A 19699-nucleotide genomic window follows, 5' to 3' on the forward strand; every position below is an offset into this window, starting at 1 on the left:
TTCTAATCTATTGAGATTATCTATTAGATAATCTATGATTATATGGTTTTTGTCCTTCTTTCTGTTGATGCAATGTATCATGTTTAGTGATTTGCACATGCTGAACCATCCTTGAGTTCCTGAGATTAATCCCACTTGATCATGGTGTATTACTGGATTTGATTTGCTAGCATTTTGTTTGGGACTTTTGCATCTACATTAATCAAGGATATTGACCTGTAGTTTTCTTTTTTGTTGTTGTTGTCATTGTCTGCTTTTGGTATCAGGGTGATGCTGGTCTTATACAATGAGTTAGGAAGAGTGATATGGTTTGAATTTGTGTACCTGCCCAAATCTAATGTCAGATTGGACAATGGGCCTGGTGGGAGATGACTGGATCATGGGGGAGGATTTCTCTCTTGCTGTTCTCATGATAGTGAGTGAGTTATCAGGAGATCTGATGGTTTAAAAGTGTGGGCACCTCTCTGTCTCTCTGTCTCTCTCTGTCTGTGTCTCTGTCTCTCTCTGTTTCTCTCTCTCTCTCTCCTGCTACCATGTGAAGAAGGTGCTTGCTATTCCTTGCCTTTTGCCATGATTGTAAGTTTCCTGAGGCCTTCCAGCCATACTTCCTGTAAGCCTGTAGAATTGTGAGTCAATTCATAAATTACCCAGTCTCCGGTAGTTCTTTATAACAGTGCGAGAACAAACTAATACAGCGTTTTCTCTGGTTCATTTTTTGGAACAGTTTGAGAAGAATTTGTATTAATTCTTTTTTAAAGTTCAGTAGAATTCAGAGGTTGGTCAAGCAAGTTGGTCCTGGACTCTGTTAGGAGATGTTTTATTACTAATTCGTTCTCATTACTTCTTATTGGTCTGCTCAGACTTTCTATTTCTTCTTGGTTCAGTCTTGGCAGCTTGTATGTTTCCCATATATCCATTTCCTCTAGGTTTGCAAATTTGTTGATATGTTATTGTTCATGGTGGTCTCTAATGATTTTTTTTATTTCTGTGGTATCCATTGTGATGTCTCTTTTGTTTCTATTTTTATTTATTTGAGTCTTCTCTATTTTTTTTTCTAGTCTTGCTAATGGTTTTTCCATTTTATTTATCTTTTCAAAAAACAACTTTTTGTTGATCTTTTGTATTTATTTAGTTCCAATTTTATTTATTTTTGCTCTGATCTTTATGATTTCTTTTATTTTACTAATTTTGTGTCTGGTTTGTTCTTGCTTTCCTAGTTCATTGAGTTGTTTATTTAAAATCTTTCCAGTTTTTTGATGTAGGCATTTATTGCTATAAACTTGCCTCTTAAAACTGCTTTTGCTGTTTTAAGATTTTGGTTATGTTGTGTTTCTGTTTTCGTTTCAATGAGCTTTAATTTTTTTTTTTTTTTTTTTGACACAGGGTCTTACTCTGTTGCCCAGACTGGAGGCACAATCTTGACTCACCACAACCTCTGCCTTCCAGACTCAAATGATTCTCCTGCCTCAGCCTCCCGAGTAGCTGGGATTACAGGCATATGCCACTACTGCCCAGCTAATTTTTGTATTTTTAGTAGAGATGGGGTTTCACCATGTTGGCCAGGCTGGTCTTGAATTTCTGACCTCAAATGATCTACTTGCCTCAGCCTCCCAAAGTGCTGGGATTACAGGCATGAGCCACTGCACCCAACCCTCAATGAACTTTAATTCTTAATTTCTTTCTTCACCCAGAGGTTATTCATGAACATATTGTTTAATTTCCATGTATTTGTATAATTTTAAATGTTTCTCTTACTGATTTCTAGTTTTATTCCATTATGGTCAGATAAGAGACTAGATAAGATTTCAATTTTGAAAAGCTTTTGAGACTTGTTTTGTGTCCTAACATATGGTCATTCCTGAAGAATGTTCTGCGTGCTGATGAAAATAATGTGTTTTTGGCAGCTGTTAAAGTGAAATGTGCTATAAATGTCTGTTAAGTCCCTTTGGTCTATGGTGTAGTTTAAATCCAATGTTTCTTTGTAGATTTTCTTTCTAGGTGATCTATCCAATGCTGATAGTGGATTGTTGATGTCTCCAGCTATTATTGTATTGGGTCCCATCTCTCTCTTTAGATTTAATAATATTTGCTTTATATATATAGGTGCTATAGACAATATTTACAATTGTTATTCTCTTGCTGAGTTGATCCCTTTGTTATTATTATATAATGTTCTTCATTATTTCTTTTGACAGCTTTTTACTTGAAGTCTGTTTTGTCTGATGTAAGTATACCTATCCCTGCTTGCTTTTGGTTTCTGTTTGTGTGGAATATCTTTTTCCATCTCTTTGATTTCAAGTGTTTGCCAGTGAAGTTATTTTTCTTTTAGGCAACATACCTTTGCATCTTGTTAGGTTTATTCATTTATCCAGTGTATAGTTTTTAAATTGGCATTTGATCCATTTACAGTTAAGGTTATACTTGATAGGTGAGAATTTTTTTTGTCTGTCTGAGTTATTTCAAAGGACCTGTCTTCAAATTCAGAAATTTTTTATTCTGCTTGGTCTAGTCTGATGTTAAAGCTCTTGATTGTATTTTTTATTTCATTCATTTAATTCTTCACAGCATTCCTATGTTATGATATACATCTGTTTGTGGAATTTCTCACCCAAATCATGATTTTTTTCCCCTGATTTTATCAAATCATCAATCTATATTCTTTTGTACCTCAGGGTTTCCTTAAGGTTATTATTTTGAGTATTTTTCTGGAATTTTATGTATTTTCTTATGCTTGGGATCTGTTGCTAGAGAATTATTGTGTTCCTTTGTGTCATGTTTCCTTGCTTTTTCATGTTTGATATGTCTCTAGGTAGATTTCTTCATGTCTAGTATAATAGTCACCTCTTTTGGAGAAGTTTTATAGGGAAAGACATTTGTTTAGCTGGGTCTTGAGGTGTTGTTTCAGTAGGGTACATTGGATTTGATTCTAGATGGACACAGTAGTGTAGGCACCATGTAGTTTTTTCAGCTGCAATCTGCGCTTGTGTCATTTGCATCTCAGTGGCCTAGGCTGGAAGAGTTTACGGCAGTGGTGGTGTAGCTTTGCTGGTGGTGAGCAAAGTTTCTTCCTACCCAGGAAGGAAGGAAAAGTCACCTAGATTTAGCTTGTGGGACTTGGGCATAGTTCATAATGGAGAAGGGAACTAACTTAACCTTACGGGTGAGACTCTTTAGGCCAATTTAACTGACCTAACAACTGTTATTGTTTCTACATCTGAACATATATGAGGAGCTATTGTGTTATATGCTGGATCATCTCCATTTCGTAAACATCAGAATTATTGGAAGAGTCATGTGTAAAGAAGTGCTAGTGTGACATACAAATCATTGCTTACCTGTCTCCATGTTCCCTTCCAGAGGGTTCAATAGAAAAATTACAGAATCCTAGGAGGACAAAAGAAAATCATGGCTTTCCTTAAGGACTTAAAGGCAGCAGAGAAATTAAGAAATGCATTATCTCAATACAACATTCCTGTATGGCCTGTAAAATTTGCTAATGGAGCTGGAGACTTACAGTGTATTATTACCAACTGAATTCAGTTGTTGCCTCCATACCTTAGCTGTTCCAAACATTGTGACTTACTGAATCCATTACACAGACTGCTGACACTTGGACATTGCGAACACACCTTTTGTACACCACTGACAACTGAGGACTAAGATCAGTTTGTAAACATTTGTAGTACTCCTTTAGGGATACCTACCCATCTACCATTTTCCACCAGTGGGTGGGTTGGGATTTAACCTGAATACTTGTACCCTCTGATATCCATACATTTCACTGTATAGATGATGTCCTATTGATTAGCAAGTTAAAAGCCTTAGTCTCAACAGTCATGAATGTGGTATTACCACGTCTCCACTAGCAGAAGTGGTTGATAAACTCTGAAAAAATTAGGTGAACTGCTTACCAGATCAAGTTTTTTGGGTCTGTCTGGGCAGATTCGCAATGGGCAGTCATTTTGGCAGTCAAAGAAAAATTATTGTCTTTTTACAGTCTCTCTACCTCTGCCCCAACCACCAAAGAAGGAGGCCCAGTACCTTGATGGGCTCTGGGTATAGAAGGTGGTATGGCTTCACTTGGGCATTCTACTATGGTCCTAATCTTGGCTAACCTACAGACTGGCATCCTTTTAGTAGGGTCCAGTTCAACAGGCTGAGTTAGAAGCTGTCCAGCAAGCTTATGTTAGGGGATCTACAATCCTACTGACTTCTTTGAGCTATGAATCTCTTACTGATTGGAGCCTCTGCCTGAAGACATCCTTTGGGATTTTGGACTTGTTCACCTCTGACATAGCTACCAGGTACACTCTTTTTGAAAAGTAGTTATTACCTTGAGTACCTAGCACCAAGAGCTACTGAGTTCTTGTCAAAAGTGAACACTCTAGCTGTGGAGACCTTGTGGCTCTTTGACTTCTTCCCATCTTGAGGTGGGTCACGTTGGACTCAGCAACTAACAAGGTAGAAAGGGCCCAACAAGCCTCACTTGTAAAATGGAAATGGTAGAGTTAAGAACACAGACATCCTGGCCCCAGCAGTATTTCTTCTTTACATTAAAAAGTGGCAATTATCCCTTTAGGGGAAAGCTTGTCCCCAACTCTGTTCTCTGAAGAAAACTGCTGGTTAATTAGGGCTTTACCATAAATAATATAGTCCCCTGTTTCTGATTTTTGGGGTTTTTTTTAAGACAGAGTCTCGCTCTGTCACCCAGGTTGGAGTGTAGTGGTACGATCTTGGCTTATTGCAACATCTGCCTCCTGGGTTCAAGTGATTCTTCTGCCTCAGCCTCCCTAGTAGCTGAGAATACAGGTGTGCACCACCATGCCCAGCTAATTTTTTTATTTTTAGGAGACACGGGGTTTCACCATACTTGCCAGGCTGGTCTTGAACTCCTGACCTTGTGATTTGCCCACCTTGGCCTCTCAAAGCACTGGGATTATAGGTGTCAGTTACTGTGCGCAGCCCTGTTTCTGACTAAGGAGTCTTCTTCTGGCAGCATGTATAAAACTGGCAGGATAACTTGACAGCTAGTAAGTAGGGTAAAATCCTAGAATTTGCACTGTTTCTAACAATTTTGACAATGAGAATGGGATGCTGAACAGAGACATGGCTTTCAGGAAGAGAAAGGGAAAGAAAACCCTGTAGGCTGGGTTAGGGAATATGAGAAGATTCCTTGGATTTTAGTGTCAAATGCATACCCAAGTGGTATGAGGCAGGGGTTTGGGAAGGGAAATGGCTAATAAGGGTCTTGCCCTTGTATTGCCTGTTAATAACTGTTCAGAGGCTGAGTTGTGACAGGCAGGATTGAAACAAACCACCCAAACTGTGCCTTGTTTGTTGCTCACTCTCCCTTAGTGGTGAGTAGGTGGGGAAGAAGGGGATGACTTCAGCTGCTTTAAGGAAAAGGCCCAGCATGCTGGGGAACTTCAGGCAGGTGAAGGACACAAAGTTTTGTGGTTCTATGAGACAGGCACCAAAGGCTCCCATGTAGAGCTATAGCAGCATGTGCCGGGAAGAAAAAAGTCCCTGAGCCCAGGAGCTTTCTGGAGGCACATAAAAGTACATGGAAGGAGATAGTAAATACTGGGATGAGGAGGTGAAATAGAAAAAAAAAGGCTTCCTGTTGATCCAGCTTTATCCCATAGGCAAGGGAGGCCCTCTTGCTCCCTTGCTCTCTCTCTGTGCTCCTAGTCTGGAAATAACGTAAACTCCTGACAGCTGTTGGAGCATCTGTGCCCTGCCCTCCCCCCCACCCCACCACTAATACACAGGTGAGTCGGTGTTCTGGTAGGGAAAAAACCTCCACAAAAACCTGAAATCAATTAATATGGTTTAAGCAGAACTTACTGTGGGGAAAAAGTTAAAGTGATCTTATGCATAGGGCTCTCTGCCGATTCAATACATGTCGTGTGCCACATGATGATGTTTTGGTTAACTACAGACCACATGATAGAGTTTGGTTCTGTGTCCCACCCAAGTCTCATCTGGAATTGTAATCCCCATGCGTCGAGGGAGAGGCCTGGTGGGAGGTGATTGGATTATGCTGTTGTCCTGATAGTGAGTGAGACCCAATGGTTTAAAAGTGTGGCACTTCCCCTTCACTCACTCACTCACTCACTCTCTCCTGTTGCCTTGCGAAGAAGGTGCTTGCTTCTCTTTTGCCCTCCACCTTGATTGTGAGTTTCCTGAGGCCTCCTCAGCTATGCAGAACTGTGAGTCAATTAAACCTCTTTTCCTCGCAAATTACCTAGGCTCAGGTAGATCTTTAGAGCAGTGTGAAAACGGACTAATACACCAAATAGGGAATGGTGGTCTCATAAGACCATAATATCATATTTTACTGTACCTTTTCTATGTTTAGATACACAAATATTTACCATTGTATTACAGCTGCCTACAGTATTTAGTTCAGTAACATGATGTACAGGTTTGTAGCCTAGGAGAAATGGCTACATCCCGTAGCGTAGATGTGTAGTGGGCCACACCATCTAAGTTTGTGTAAGTACGTACTATGAGGTTTACACAGTGACAAAATCACCTGATGACACGTTTCTGAGTGTATTCACATTAAGTAGCACGGGACTACTGCTGTTATAGCATCTATTGCTAAGTGTGTGTAATGAAATTGACGTGTTACACACTTGTAATGTGAATGCTCATAAAATCTCAAGGGAAACACTCCCATTCAGGGCATTACCACATATAGAGCAGTCCTTGCCATTTGCCACAGGTGAATAGATCAGGATTTAAGTGAGTGCCTCTGCCCTCTCTCATTACAATTCGAGATGAGATTGTGGTGGAGACATAGAGCCAAACAATATCGTGTAGTCTGTTGTTGACCAAAACGTCATTATGTGGCACATGACTACATATTGAATTGGCTGAGTGCCCTATGCATCACATCATGTTAACTTTTTCCCCACAGTAAGTTTTGTCCAAAAATACAGGTGATGCCCTCTTGGTTGGCAAATCAAAATCCTCAATTTCAGAGGCCCTGACTATGGTGTTATTACACCTCTGCCAACAGGAGTGGCTGACAAACCCTGACAAATTAAAGGACCTGCTTGCCAGGTCAGAAGTTTGAGACCAGCCTGGCCAACATGGGGATACCCCATCTCTACTAAAAATACAAATTAGCCAGGTGTGGTGCATACACCTGTGGTCCCAGCTACTTAGGAGGCTGAGACAGGAGAATTGCTTGAACCTGGGAGGCCAAGGCTACAGTGAGCCGAGATTGCACCACTGTACTTTAGCGTGGGCAACAGAGCAAGACTCTGTCTCAAAAGAACTATATGGAAAGATTTATAACACTCAATTCCTTCAGCAGTCAAAGAAAAAACTCTCTCTTTGATCCCCTACTAGTTTTTAATTGTTTTGAGTTGTGAAAGACTATATGTACTTCATTTTGGCATTCTACTTAGTCCTTTATGCAGCATGCTTTGAAAGGGGCCTAAACCAACAGGCCTTGCTAGCCAAATAGTAATAGTGTGTTTAGGGGTGCATCTGACCTGGTCCTATCATCATTTGGTTTTGCACAAAAAGTGGCAGCTATTAATTTAAGCAATACCTTTTTCTTTATTCTGCCACCCAACGCAAAGCCACTGGCTCAGTTGGGGCCCTGGATTCATATTTTCCCCTAAATATCTGGACCAGGTTCACTGATAGTTCAGCAGATGAAACCTGATGTCAACTGGGCCACTATGGCTGTTTAGCCCCAGGGCCAGCTATGCACATCCCAAAATGGATTTGGTTATTTCACTCAGTGGGCAGAACTCTGGCCAATACTCTCCCTAGAAAAACTTATACCCAATTTTATGTGGACATTTCAATGAGTTTTGACAAATATGTGATTTTGTGTAACGATCATCCATTAGCCAAAGCTAGAATTTTCCATCACTACACCATTAAATATGATGTTACAGGGTTTTCGTAGATGTTCTTCATTAGGTTTAAGAAAGTCTCTTCTAGTCCTAGTTTGCTGAGAGATGTTATGAATAATGGGTGCTGGATTTTTTCAGATGCTATTTCTGAAATTAGTGACGTGATTATTTTTTTTAGTATATTCATATAATAAAATATTAATGCACTGATTGTTTTTTTCATTGTTAAATCAACTTTGCATTCCTACGATCAATCCTACTTGGTTGTAATGTGTTATCCTTTTCATATATTATTGGGTTCATTTGCTAAATTTTATAAAAGAAGTTTTTCACATATAGTCATGAGAAATACAGATTTGTAGCTTTCTTGTAATGTTGTTATTAGTTTTGGTAAAGTTGGTATTGTAGAATGGGTTGGGAAATATTCTCCCCCTTCAGTAGAATTCTAGAAGAATTTATGAATAATTTGTTTTTTTGCTATTTTCTTAAGGTGGAGGCTGAGGTAAACAATTTGAGATATTTCTTTTTTATTACATACATTATTGCTATAAATTTCTAAGTACTGCTTTAAATGTATCCCATAAATATTGACTCATGTTTTTATTCAGTTCAAAACACATTCTTATTTATCTTTTGATTTCTTCTTTGATGCATCAGTTACTCAGAAATATGTTTTTTAGTTTCCTAACATTTGAAGATTTTCTAGAAATGACTAATTTAGTTCTATTTGGTCAGAAAACATATTTTCTATTATTTGAATCCTTTAAAATTAGAGACTGTTTTGGCCTATTGTATATCTTGGCCTCCAGCTGCATCCATGTTGCTCCAAAGGACATGATTTTATTTTGTTTCGGCTACATGGTATTCCATGGTGTATATGTACCACCTTTTCTTTATCCAGTCCATTGTTGATGGACGCCTAGGTTGACTCCATGTCTTTGCTATTGTGAATGGTGCTGTGATGAATATACAAATGCATGTCTTTTTGGTAGAACAATTTATTTTTCTTCAGATATATACCTGGTAATGGGATTGCTGGCTGAAATTGTAGTTCTATTTTCAGTTCTTTGAGAAATTCCTAAACTGCTTTCCACAATGGCTGAACTAATTTACATTCCCACCAATAGTGTAGAAGCATTCCCTTTTCTCTGCAGCATTGCCAATGTCTGTTACTTTTTGACTTTTTAATAATAACCATTCTGACTGGTCTAAGATGGTTTCTCATTGTGGCTTTGATTTGCATTGATTTCTCTGATGATTAATGATGCTGAACGTTTTTAAATAGGTTTGCTGCTTTTATATCTTCTTTTGAGAAGTGTCTGTTTATGTCTTTCCCTCACTTTTTATGTGATTGTTTTTTGCTTGTTCAACTGTTTACATTCCTTAAAGGCTCTGGATATTAGTCCTTTGTCAGACTCAAAGTTGTTTGTGATATTTTCTCCCATTCTGTAGGTTGTCTGTTTATCCTGTTGATAGTTTCTTTGGCTTTCCAGAAGTTCTTTAGTTTAATTAAGTCCCACATGTCAATTTTTTTTGAATGGTGTCCCCTCCAACAAAAGACCCAAGAATCTAAGTTACAATAAAACAGCCCTTTCTGTTAGTGTCCCCAAGAAACCTCCTTATTAGAAAGGCTTTAGCAACTTCTTCTCATTCCTCCTAGAAACTCTGGACTTCCTATTATAGCCATAAGTTGATCATGGGCTTCTGATGCAAAAAACTGCTCTTCTTCATGCTGTGCTAGCTACGATTACAGTGGCAATTACTGGCCACATACCAGAAACAAAGGCTCTCTCTCATAGGCCCTGAGCCTGTAACCCTTTATACCCAGCTTCCCATTATTTTTTGGTCATTAAGTAGCATCCTTCAAACTCAGCACAACTAATAAAGCCTCCTTGCTACAGAACAGAACCAAATCCAGGCAGGCCTCTGGAATATCACAGTTGTAGGCAGTAATGGCCTCCTCTATCTTTGATTCATTGCCAGATGCCACAGTAATAGAGGAAGTCATATTTCTTCCAAAGCCTTTGGTTACCTGGGGAACCCTTGGGACCAACTCAGTGAACAGCAATGAGAATTCATACATTTGTGGATGGCATCATCATATATGATGGAACTTGCTGGAGAATTGTTGCTTTTCATCCCTTAATCAGATGTACTTGATAAAAGATTGGATCCAAGAGTCAGCACAATTGGCCTAATCTCAGGCAGTCATCATAGCCCTGGTTGCCCTGGCCAACAGTATGACTCATCTGCACAGTTTTATACACTCTTGAACCATTGCTAATCATCTAGCTGTCTGGTATGGCCAATGGCACCAAAATTCCTTATTCAAAGGTACCCTCTTTGGGGTAAATAATGCTGGGAATCTCTTACCTCACAGATACCCAAATATAAATCGAGGTCACATATATCTCTGCACATACTAAAGCCACAATACAGTTCCTGATCGAGGCACTCATTTCACATCTCAAAATACACAATGCTAAGCTCTTGAATAAAGCATACAACAGAACTTTTATTCTCCTTGCAGGCCTCATAGAGTGCTATAATGACTTACATAAACAAGATCAAATTCAGTGAAATGAAACATGGCATATTTCAGTCAAACATTAGAGGTGAACTGCAGTAGTCTGAGTCCAGTTCTTGAAGTGAGATTATTGACAACTTTCAAGCCTCACTTCTCTTTCTTCCTCCTCTGGGAAAGGTGATAAGAAAGTCTGCATTTTCTTGTCTTTGGTACTGGCACACAAACCCCTTCCCACATGTAGTAACTCTTATCCTAGCTCCACCTACTTTTTTTTTTTGAGATGGAGTCTTGCTCAGTTGCCCAGGCTGGAGTGCAGTGGTGCCATCTCAGCTCACTGCAACCTCTGCCTCCTGGGTTCAAGTGATTCTCCTGCCTCAGCCTCCTGAGTAGCTGGGATTACAGGCATCCACCACCACGCCCAGCTAATTTTTGTATTTTTAGTATAGACAGGGTTTCACCATCTTGGCCAGGCTGGTCTTGAACTCCTGATCTCATGATCCACCCACCTTGGCCACCCAAAGTGGTGGTTACAGCTTGAGCCACCATGCCCAGCCCCTAGCTCCACCTTCTAATCATCAAAAAAATTGCAAGCCAGTCTCCTTTAGCTGTTCTCGTGAGCCATATGGAACTGCTTGAAAGGCCGCCCTGCTTTCCCCAGAGACCTCAATTAAGTAAGTAATATTTTCCTATCTTCTTGGTATGTTTGTGGCATTGGCAGTTTCAACATTTGAACCAGATTTTGGGTGGGGTCCATCCTACATCCAGGATGGCCACATCAGCAGCAAATTAAACAATGAAGAGGAAATAAGGAACAAAATGAAAGAAGAGACAAAAATATACTAAAGAAATTAATAAAATAAAAACATAATGCCTTAAAGGACAATTATTTGGAAAGAATGATCAAGGAAAAAGAAGGCATAAATAATGTCAAGAACTAAAAGAAGGGCATTACTACAGATATACCTGCAGACATTAAATAGGTCATAACAAGATATTGCAAACAACTTTAAACCAGTATATTTGATGTTTTGATGAAAGAGACTGAGGTCTTGAAAAATACAACTTTACCAAAATTGACACAAGAATAAACAGAAAATTTAAGTAGTCGTAGTACCTATTTTTAAAAATTGTATTCAGAACTCCAGGCTTGGGTGGCTTGACTAGTGAATTCAATTCTACTAATAATTTAAGGACTAGGTAATGCTAATATAATACAAATTATTTCAGATAATAGAAGATGTAACATTCCCCATCTTGCAGGTCAGTGTAATTTTCATGTCAAAACTTGTCAAGAATGTTACAAAAAGAACAATTATAAGCTAATCTCATTTACATAGATGTAAAAAGTATAAGCAAAATATTAGATAAATCCAGTGAGTCATAAAAAGATAATACATTACGAACAAGTCAAGTTTATTCTGTAAGTACAAGGATGATTTAACTTTTAAAAAGTCAACTAGGCGAGACGTAGGTGACACTTCCGGCCGGTGCCGGGCAACGGAGCGCATGCGCCGTACCTCTCCAGACCAGGAAAGCCGTTATTAGCAGGTCTTTAGGAGTTGTAGGATGGGATGTGAGGTGGTCCTGCCTCGCCGCTTTCAGTCCCTAGTCTCTGGATCCCCGCCCTCCAGACGCCTTTGAAATGTGCCTGGGTCATTGTCCTCACTCATGCCTCAGAACAGCGAAGAAAGGTAGCTTGCATGTTTGCTACAAAACAGTTGGGAGTGCGAGGCGGAGAGTGTTCAGCACCCTGTTCCTCCCGATCCCCCTGGACAGAGGCAGGGCTCCCCCCTCATCTTGGCCCTACAGCCCAGGGTTGGGTGCTAAACTCAGGCCACCGCTGGGCGAGCGAGGCGGACTCCGGAGGAAGCTGACGCCTAATGATGGCTCAGTCAAACATGCTCCCCGTGGCTGATGTGTTGAGTCAAGATGAACTGCGCAAAAAGCTATACCAGACATTTAAGGATCGGGGTATACTGGACACACTCAAGACACAACTTCGAAAGCAGCTAATTCATGAGTTGATGCATCCTGTATCGAGTGGAGAACTGCAACCTCGGTCCATTTCAGTGGAAGGGAGCTCCCTCTTAATAGGCGCCTCTAACTCTTTAGTGGCAGATTACTTACAAAGATGTGGCTATGAATATTCACTTTCTGTTTTCTTTCTGGAAAGTGGTTTGGCAAAAGAAAAGGTATTTACTATGCAGGATCTATTACAACTCATTAAAATCAACCCTACTTCCAGTCTCTACAAATCACTGGTTTCAGGATCTGATAAAGAAAACCATAAAGGTTTTCTTATGCATTTTTTAAAAGAATTGGCAGAATATCATCAAGCTAAAGAGAGTTGTAATATGGAAACTCAGACAAGTTCGACATTTAGCAGAGATTTTCTGGCTGAGAAGCTTCAGCTTATTGATGATCAATTTGCAGATGCTTACCCTCAGCGTGTCAAATTCGAGTCTTTAGAAATAAAGCTAAATGAATATAAGAGAGAAACAGAAGAGCAACTTCGGGCAGAAATGGGTCAAAAGTTGAAAATTTTTAAAGATACTGAGATAGCAAAAATTAAAATGGAAGTGAAAAAAAAGTATGAGAAGGAATTAGCCATATTCCAGAATGATTTTGAGAAAGCTTGTCAAGCAAAATCTGAAGCCCTCATTCTTCGGGAAAAGAGTACCCTTGAGAGAATTCAAAAGCACCAAGAGATTGAAACAAAAGAAATTTATGCTCAACGGCAACTTTTACTAAAATATATGGATTTACTAAGAGGAAGAGAAGCAGAGCTGAAGCAAAGAGTTGAAGCTTTTGATTTGAACCAGAAGCTCCAGGAAGAAAAACATAAAAGCATGACTGAGGCACTCAGGAGACGGGAGCAGAATATTAAGAGTTTTGAGGAGACCTATGACCAAAAGCTCAAGAACGAACTTCTAAAGTATCAGCTTGAACTAAAGGATGACTACATCATTAGAACTAATCAGCTGATTGAAGATGAAAGGAAGAATAAAGTAAAAGCTGTTCATTTGCAAGAGGAGCTCATAGCTATTAGTTCAAAAAAGGAGGAACTCAATCAATCTGTAAATCGTATGAAAGAATTTGAGCTTGAGTTCGAGTCTCTCAAAGCCCAGTTTTTGGCAATAACAAAACAAAACCATATGCTAAATGAAAAGGTTAAAGAGATGAGTGATTATTCACTACTAAAAGAAGAGAAACTGGAGCTTCTGGCACAAAATAAATTACTTAAACAACGACTGGAGGAGAGTAGAAATGAAAACTTGAGTCTCCTAAACCGCCTATCTCAACCAGCTCCTGAACTTGTAGTCTTTCAGAATGAACCATGGAAAGCAGAAAAGGCTATAGTAGTTGAGCGTGAGAAGTTTGAACACCACAGGAAAGCTCTGCACAAACAACTACAAGATGAAATTGAGCATTCTGCACAGCTGAAGGCCCAGATACTAGGTTACAAAGCTTCTGTAAAGAGGTTAACTATTCAGGTTGCTGATTTAAAATTGCAACTGAAGCAAACTCAGACAGCCCTAGAAAATGAAGTGTACTGCAATCCAAAGCAGTCTGTGATCGATTGTTCTGTCAATGGATTAATAAATGGCAACACGGTGCCTCGCAATGGTGAGATAAGCGGGGATTTCTTGAACAATCCTTTTAAACAGGAAAAAGTTCTAGCAGGTATGGTTGAATCAAGGATCACAAATTATCCAAATGCAGGGGTGGAGGGTAGTTTCCCTGATTCTGACCTTGAGTTTGTAGCCAAAACTAAGGCAAGGGTCAAAGAGCTTCAGCAAGAGGCCGAACACTTGGAAACAGCTTTTAGAAGTTACCATCAGAGAGCCATTAAAAACTCTGCCAAAAGCCCACCACCAGCAAAGAGCCCACCATCTCTGCACTTGACGGAAGCCTTGAATAAAATTACTTCCAGTTCCCCAGAAAGACACAGTTTTGCAGAGGACAGAGTTGTCTCTGAGCAGCCTCAAGTGGGCACACTTAAAGAAGAAAGGAATGATCTCTTGGAAGCACTGACAGGCAGTGCAGCCTCGAGGCTATGCTGGGGCAGTTCCCCCAGACGCCTCTCCTCCACACCCCTTCCAAAAGCAGAAAGAAGCCTTGAAAGTGAAATGTATCTGGAAGGTATGGGCAGATCACACGTTGCTTCCCCTGGTCCTTGTCCTGACAGAATGCCCCCGCCATCACCCACTGAGTCTAGGCACAGCCTCTCGATCCCTCCCTCCTCCAGCCCTCTGGAGCAGAAAGAGGGTCTTTACCAGAGACAAACTGAACTTCAAGACAAAAGTGAATTTTCAGATGTGGACGAGCTAGTTTTTAAGGATAATGAGGAATCTAAATCATCTTTTGAATATGCAAGGAACGTGCCAAGGCGGTTTGAAATGGATGGGCTCTCTCCTGCTGGGGATATGCCTCATGTGGGCACTGCTGCAGCTGCTGTGCCCCTCTCATATCAGCACCCAAGTATACATCAGAAACAAACTGAAGAACAAAAGGAAGAAGAAAAAATAAGGGAACAGCAAGTGAAAGAACGAGGGCAGAGAGAAGAAAGAAGGCAGAGTAACCTACAAGAAATTTTAGAGAGGGAACGAAGAGAACTAGAAAAACTGTATCAGGAAAGGAGGATGATTGAACAATCACTGAAGATTGAAATGGAAAATGAATTAGAAATGAGTAATCAAGAAATGAAAGACAAATCTGTTCACAGTGAAAATCCTTTAGAGAAATACATGAAAATCCTCCAGCAAGAGCAAGACCAGGAGTCGGAAGATAAGAGATCAAAAAAGATGGTCCAAGAAGGCTCCCTAGTGGACAAACTGCAGTCTAGTGATGAAGTAGAATGTTTAACAGGCTCTTCTCATGAAGAACCAGATGACTGTTGGTAACTATGTTTGCTGCCCAGCTTCTAACTTACATACCATGAGAAGTTACATAACATTTACTCCTTTGTAAATGATTCTCTATCATCAGAACCCCCCCCAAAAAAGTCAACTAAATTGACTGCATTAACAGAATAAAGGAAAAAAAAAAAAACTGGCTCTTTCTATAAACTCAATGGATGTGGAGAAAAGCATTTGAAAAAATTCAACAATTATCCATAGCAAAAATTCTTAGAAAATTAGGAGTGAAACAGAGTTTCCTTATTTTTTCTTTTTTTTTTTGTTTTTTGTTCGTTTGTTTTCCTTTTTTTTTCTTTTTCAGAATTTCCTTAATCTAATAAAGGGTTTATGCAAACCTGTTATCACTGCTTCTGAACAATAATGTCCTTGAATTATTATTCAGTACAATATGGCAAGAAAAAATTAAAATAATTGGGAAAGAAGAACTAAAACTATTCCTTATAGATGATATGATTGTATACATAGAAAATCCAAAAGCAGTTCACATAAAGTATTGGCATTAACAAGAAAATTTAACAAGGTTTTTGGATACAAGGTCAATATACAGTGTTTAAAAATATGTTAGCCACAAAGAACTATAAAAAATCTTTAAAAATACTATTTACCATACTAGCAAAAGTATTGACTGCTTACAAATAAACTTCAGAGCTCATTTTTGGTCTGTTCAGGGAATCAGTTCCTTCCTGGATCAATCTTGGGAGTGTGTATGTGTCCAAGAATTTATCTGTTTCTTCTAGGTTTTCTAGTTTGTGTGCATAGAGGTGTTCATAGCTATTTCTGATGGTTGTTTTTATTTCTGTGTGGGGTCAGTAGTAACATTCCCTTTGTCATTTCTAATTGTTTAGATCTTCTTTTCTTCTTAATTAGTCTAGTGGCCTATTTTATTAATTTTTTCAAAAAAATCTCCTGAATTCATTGATCTTTTGAATGGTCTTTCATGTCTTGATTTCCTTCAGTTTAGCTCTGATTTTTGTTTTTTTCTCATCTTCTGCTAGCTTTGGGGTTGATTTGTTTTTACTTCTCTAATTCTTTCCATTGTGAAGTTAGTTGATAATTTGAAATCTTTCTTTTTGATGTGGGCGTTTAGTGCTATGAATTTCCCTCTTAACAGTGCCTTAGTTGTGTCCCAGAGATTCTAGTATGTTGTATCTTTGTTCTCATTTTCAAAGAACTTCTTGATTTCTGCCTTAGTTTCATTGTTTACCCAAAAGTTGTTCAGAAGCATGTTGTTTAATTTCCATATAATTGTATGGTTTTGAGTACTTTTCATTGTGTTGATTTCTATTTTTACTGTACTGTGGTCCAAGAGCATATTTGGCATGATTTCAGTTATTTTACATTTGTTGAGGATTGTTTTATGTCTAATTATGTGGTTCAATATTAGCGTATGTGCCATGCAGCAATGAGAAGAATGTATATTCTGTTGTTTTGGGTGGAGAATTCTATAAAGGTCTATGATCCATTTGGTCCAATGCTAAGTTTAGGTTCTGAATATCTTTGTTAATTTTCTGTCTCAATGATCTAATACTGGCAGTGGAATGTTGAAGTCTCCCGGTATTATTGTGTGGGAGTCTATGTCTCTTTGTAGGTCTCCAAGAACTTGCTTTATGAATCTGGGTGCTCCTATGTTGGGTGCATACATATTTAGGATAGTTAGGTCATCTTCTTCTTATTGGATGAACCTTGACTATTATGTAATGCCCTTTCTTGTCTTTTTTGATGTCTCTAGGTTTCTTCAACATCCTTTCTTTCATTTTGACTTTGGAAAACCTGACAGTTATATGTCTTGGGGGTGATCTTGTGTAGAATCTTGCAGGAATTCTCTGTATTTCTTGAATTTGACTATTGGCCTCTCTAGCAAGGTTGAAGAAGTTTTCATGGACAATATCCTGAAATGTATTTTCCAAGTTGTTTGCTTTTTTCCCCTCTCTTTCAGAGATGCCAGTGATTTGAAGATCTGGCTTTTTTACATAATCCCATACTTCTCAGTTTTGTTCTTTTTATTATTTTTTTCTTTATGTTTGCCTAATAGTCTTATTTCAGAAAACCAGTCTTTAAGTTCTGAAATTCTTTCCTCAGCTTGATTTATTCTGCTGTTAATGCTTGTGATTGCATTGTGAAATTCTTGTGTTATTCAGCTCTGTCAGACCCATTAGGTTTTTTGTATATCAGGTATTATATCCTTCACCTCCTATATGACTTTATTGTGATTCTTATTTTCCTTGGATTGGGTTTTGCCATCTTCCTAAATCTTGATGATCTTTGTTCCTATCCACATTTTGAACTCGATTTCTGTCATTCCAGCCCAGACAGCCTGCTTAAAAACTCTTGTTGGAGAACAGGTGCGGTTGTTTGGAGGACATAGGATACTCTGGCCATTTGAGTTACTAGAGTTATAGCATTGTTTCTTTCTCATCTCTGCATGTGCGTATTCCTTTAACTACAGTGTGGATTGACTTCTTTTCTGGATGTTTTCGCCAGACCATACACATTTCTGATATGGGTTGGCTGTGTCCCCACCCAAATCTCAACTTGAATTATATCTCCAAGAATTCCCATGTGTTGTGGGAGGGACCAAGAGGAAGGTAATTGAATCATGAGGGCCCATCTTTCCTCTGCTATTCTCATGATACTGAATAAGTATCATGAGATCTGATGGGTTTAGCAGGGGTTTCCACTTCTGCTTCTTCCTCATTTTCTCTTGCTGCTGCCATGTAAGAAGTACCTTTCACCTTTTGCCATGATTCTGAGGCCTCCCCAGCCATGTGGAACTGTAAGTCCAATTAAACCTCTTTTTCTTCCCAGTCTTGGGTATGTCTTTATCAGCAGTGTGAAAACAGACAAATATTCGGTCTTTATTTGAAGCCGACTTCTTACGCCTGGTTTCAGAGTGGGGGTGTTATTGAGGTATTTTTGGTGTTGAAGCTTTGGGGTGTGATCCAGCATATAGCACTTATTTGTCAGTTGGTACACCCTTGCTTGGTTGTGTGGCTCATCTATGTTTCTTCACAGTTGCAACCATGTTCCCTCTCAGTGCTCTGAAAGTGTAGGTTCCTCTCCCTATTAAGTACTGCTGTAATTCACTACTTGGCATTCCTGGGCTGCCCACTACAGCTCTGGGGTGATCTCAGTGTTTATGTTCTTTACCCAGCTAGAGGCAGCAGAGGAAGAGATCTTAGTAGCAGTTGTGGTCAAGTGTCATTTGCTTGACTCCTAGGGGCCCCTGCAACAGCAAGGAGAGATCCAGGTCAGCAATCACCCAGTACAATCAGCCCAAGATGGAGGGTCTGTGCTGTGGAGCCAAGCCTGGGGTTCCCTGTCTGGTGATGAGCCATAGGGAGTGTGTAGGACCTGTGGGAGATGGACTGGCCTCCTTTCCTTGGGTTGACTGCAGATTGTTGGAGGTGTGGATAAGGAACTTAGGGTCTTTCCTTCTTTGTTAGTCTGAGGGTGGCAAGGACAGTTCTACTGCAGAGGCAGTGGCAGAGAAGTTTTCAGTTGCCCCTGGAGGCTCTAGGGAGTTGCTGAGCAGGTAATGGCTCAATAACTCTGGTGGTGCATGGCTTGAGGCCAGGCCTGGAGGACCTGCCCACTGAGGAGATATGGGAATGGCCACCCACATAATAGTATGGTCACTTTTCCATAGGGCTTCTGCAGTATGCTTGGGGATCCCTAGTCATCTCAGATTTTTCAGAACCTGGAGGTGCCATCAGTGAAGGCTGCAAAACAGTAAAAATGGCAGCCTGTCCCCCTCTCTGGGAGCATTGTCCCAGGGAGGTAGAGACCTATGGCTGGCCCAAAGGCACCTGTAGGAAGTGGCTACAGACCCCAATTGGGATTTCCCACCTGGTGACGAGGAATGGGATCAGGACCCAGTTGAAAAAGCAGTCTGGCCATATTTTGGTAGAGCAGCTGTGCTGTGCTGGGGGTCCCACTTCAGCCCCTGGTTGCCTCACACACTTTGAAGCCCAAAGGCTGGAATGACTAAGTGGCCCAAATGCTAAGATGGTGACCCACCCTTACCCCAAGAGGTCCTTCTTAGGGAGGTACAATGCCACTACTAGTAGCTAGCTAGAATTTCAAGCCAGTATGTCCTATCTTGTGAGGTGCTGTGGAAGTAGGGGCCTGTGGGCCGTTGCTGCTCAGCCCCCTAGATTTAGCCCCTTTCCTAGGGGTATGTATGGGAGTCTAACCTCCAACTTTGCTAGAGCTGCAGCTACATTTGCTAGAAAGCCTGAGTATCTAAGCCTCCAGGGTCTACACATGTGCCTGAGTGGCTGCTCTGCTGAGACTGCACACAGCTCTGTCAGACTAAAGACTGAAGGCCCTGGTGGAGTGGTTTGCAAGATCTCCTGGCCCCAGGATTGCAAAGA

At 40.0% G+C, this 19699-nt stretch overlaps 2 protein-coding genes across 3 annotated transcripts in view; both read left to right on the forward strand.

Annotated features, from left to right (window-relative positions):
- Positions 1 to 19699, forward strand: part of C2CD6 (C2 calcium dependent domain containing 6) — a 149581-nt gene that overhangs the window by 104864 nt on the left and 25018 nt on the right.
- LOC105712884 (centriole and centriolar satellite protein OFD1-like) lies at positions 12288 to 15311 on the forward strand. 2 transcript variants are annotated; one of them, XM_021667397.2, is made up of 2 exons: positions 12288 to 13222; positions 13343 to 15311. In XM_021667397.2, exons 1-2 carry the CDS (start codon positions 12288 to 12290, stop codon positions 15309 to 15311), a joined length of 2904 nt encoding a protein of 967 aa, XP_021523072.2. The 2 variants fall into 2 exon arrangements, with proteins under 2 accessions (XP_021523072.2, XP_021523069.2); XM_021667394.2 differs by having other exon boundaries at positions 12288 to 15311.

This window comes from Aotus nancymaae, unplaced genomic scaffold (genome assembly GCF_030222135.1).
Source record: "Aotus nancymaae isolate 86718 unplaced genomic scaffold, 86718_ANA_hifiasm-v0.15.2.pri h1tg000008l, whole genome shotgun sequence".
NCBI lineage: Eukaryota > Metazoa > Chordata > Mammalia > Primates > Aotidae > Aotus > Aotus nancymaae.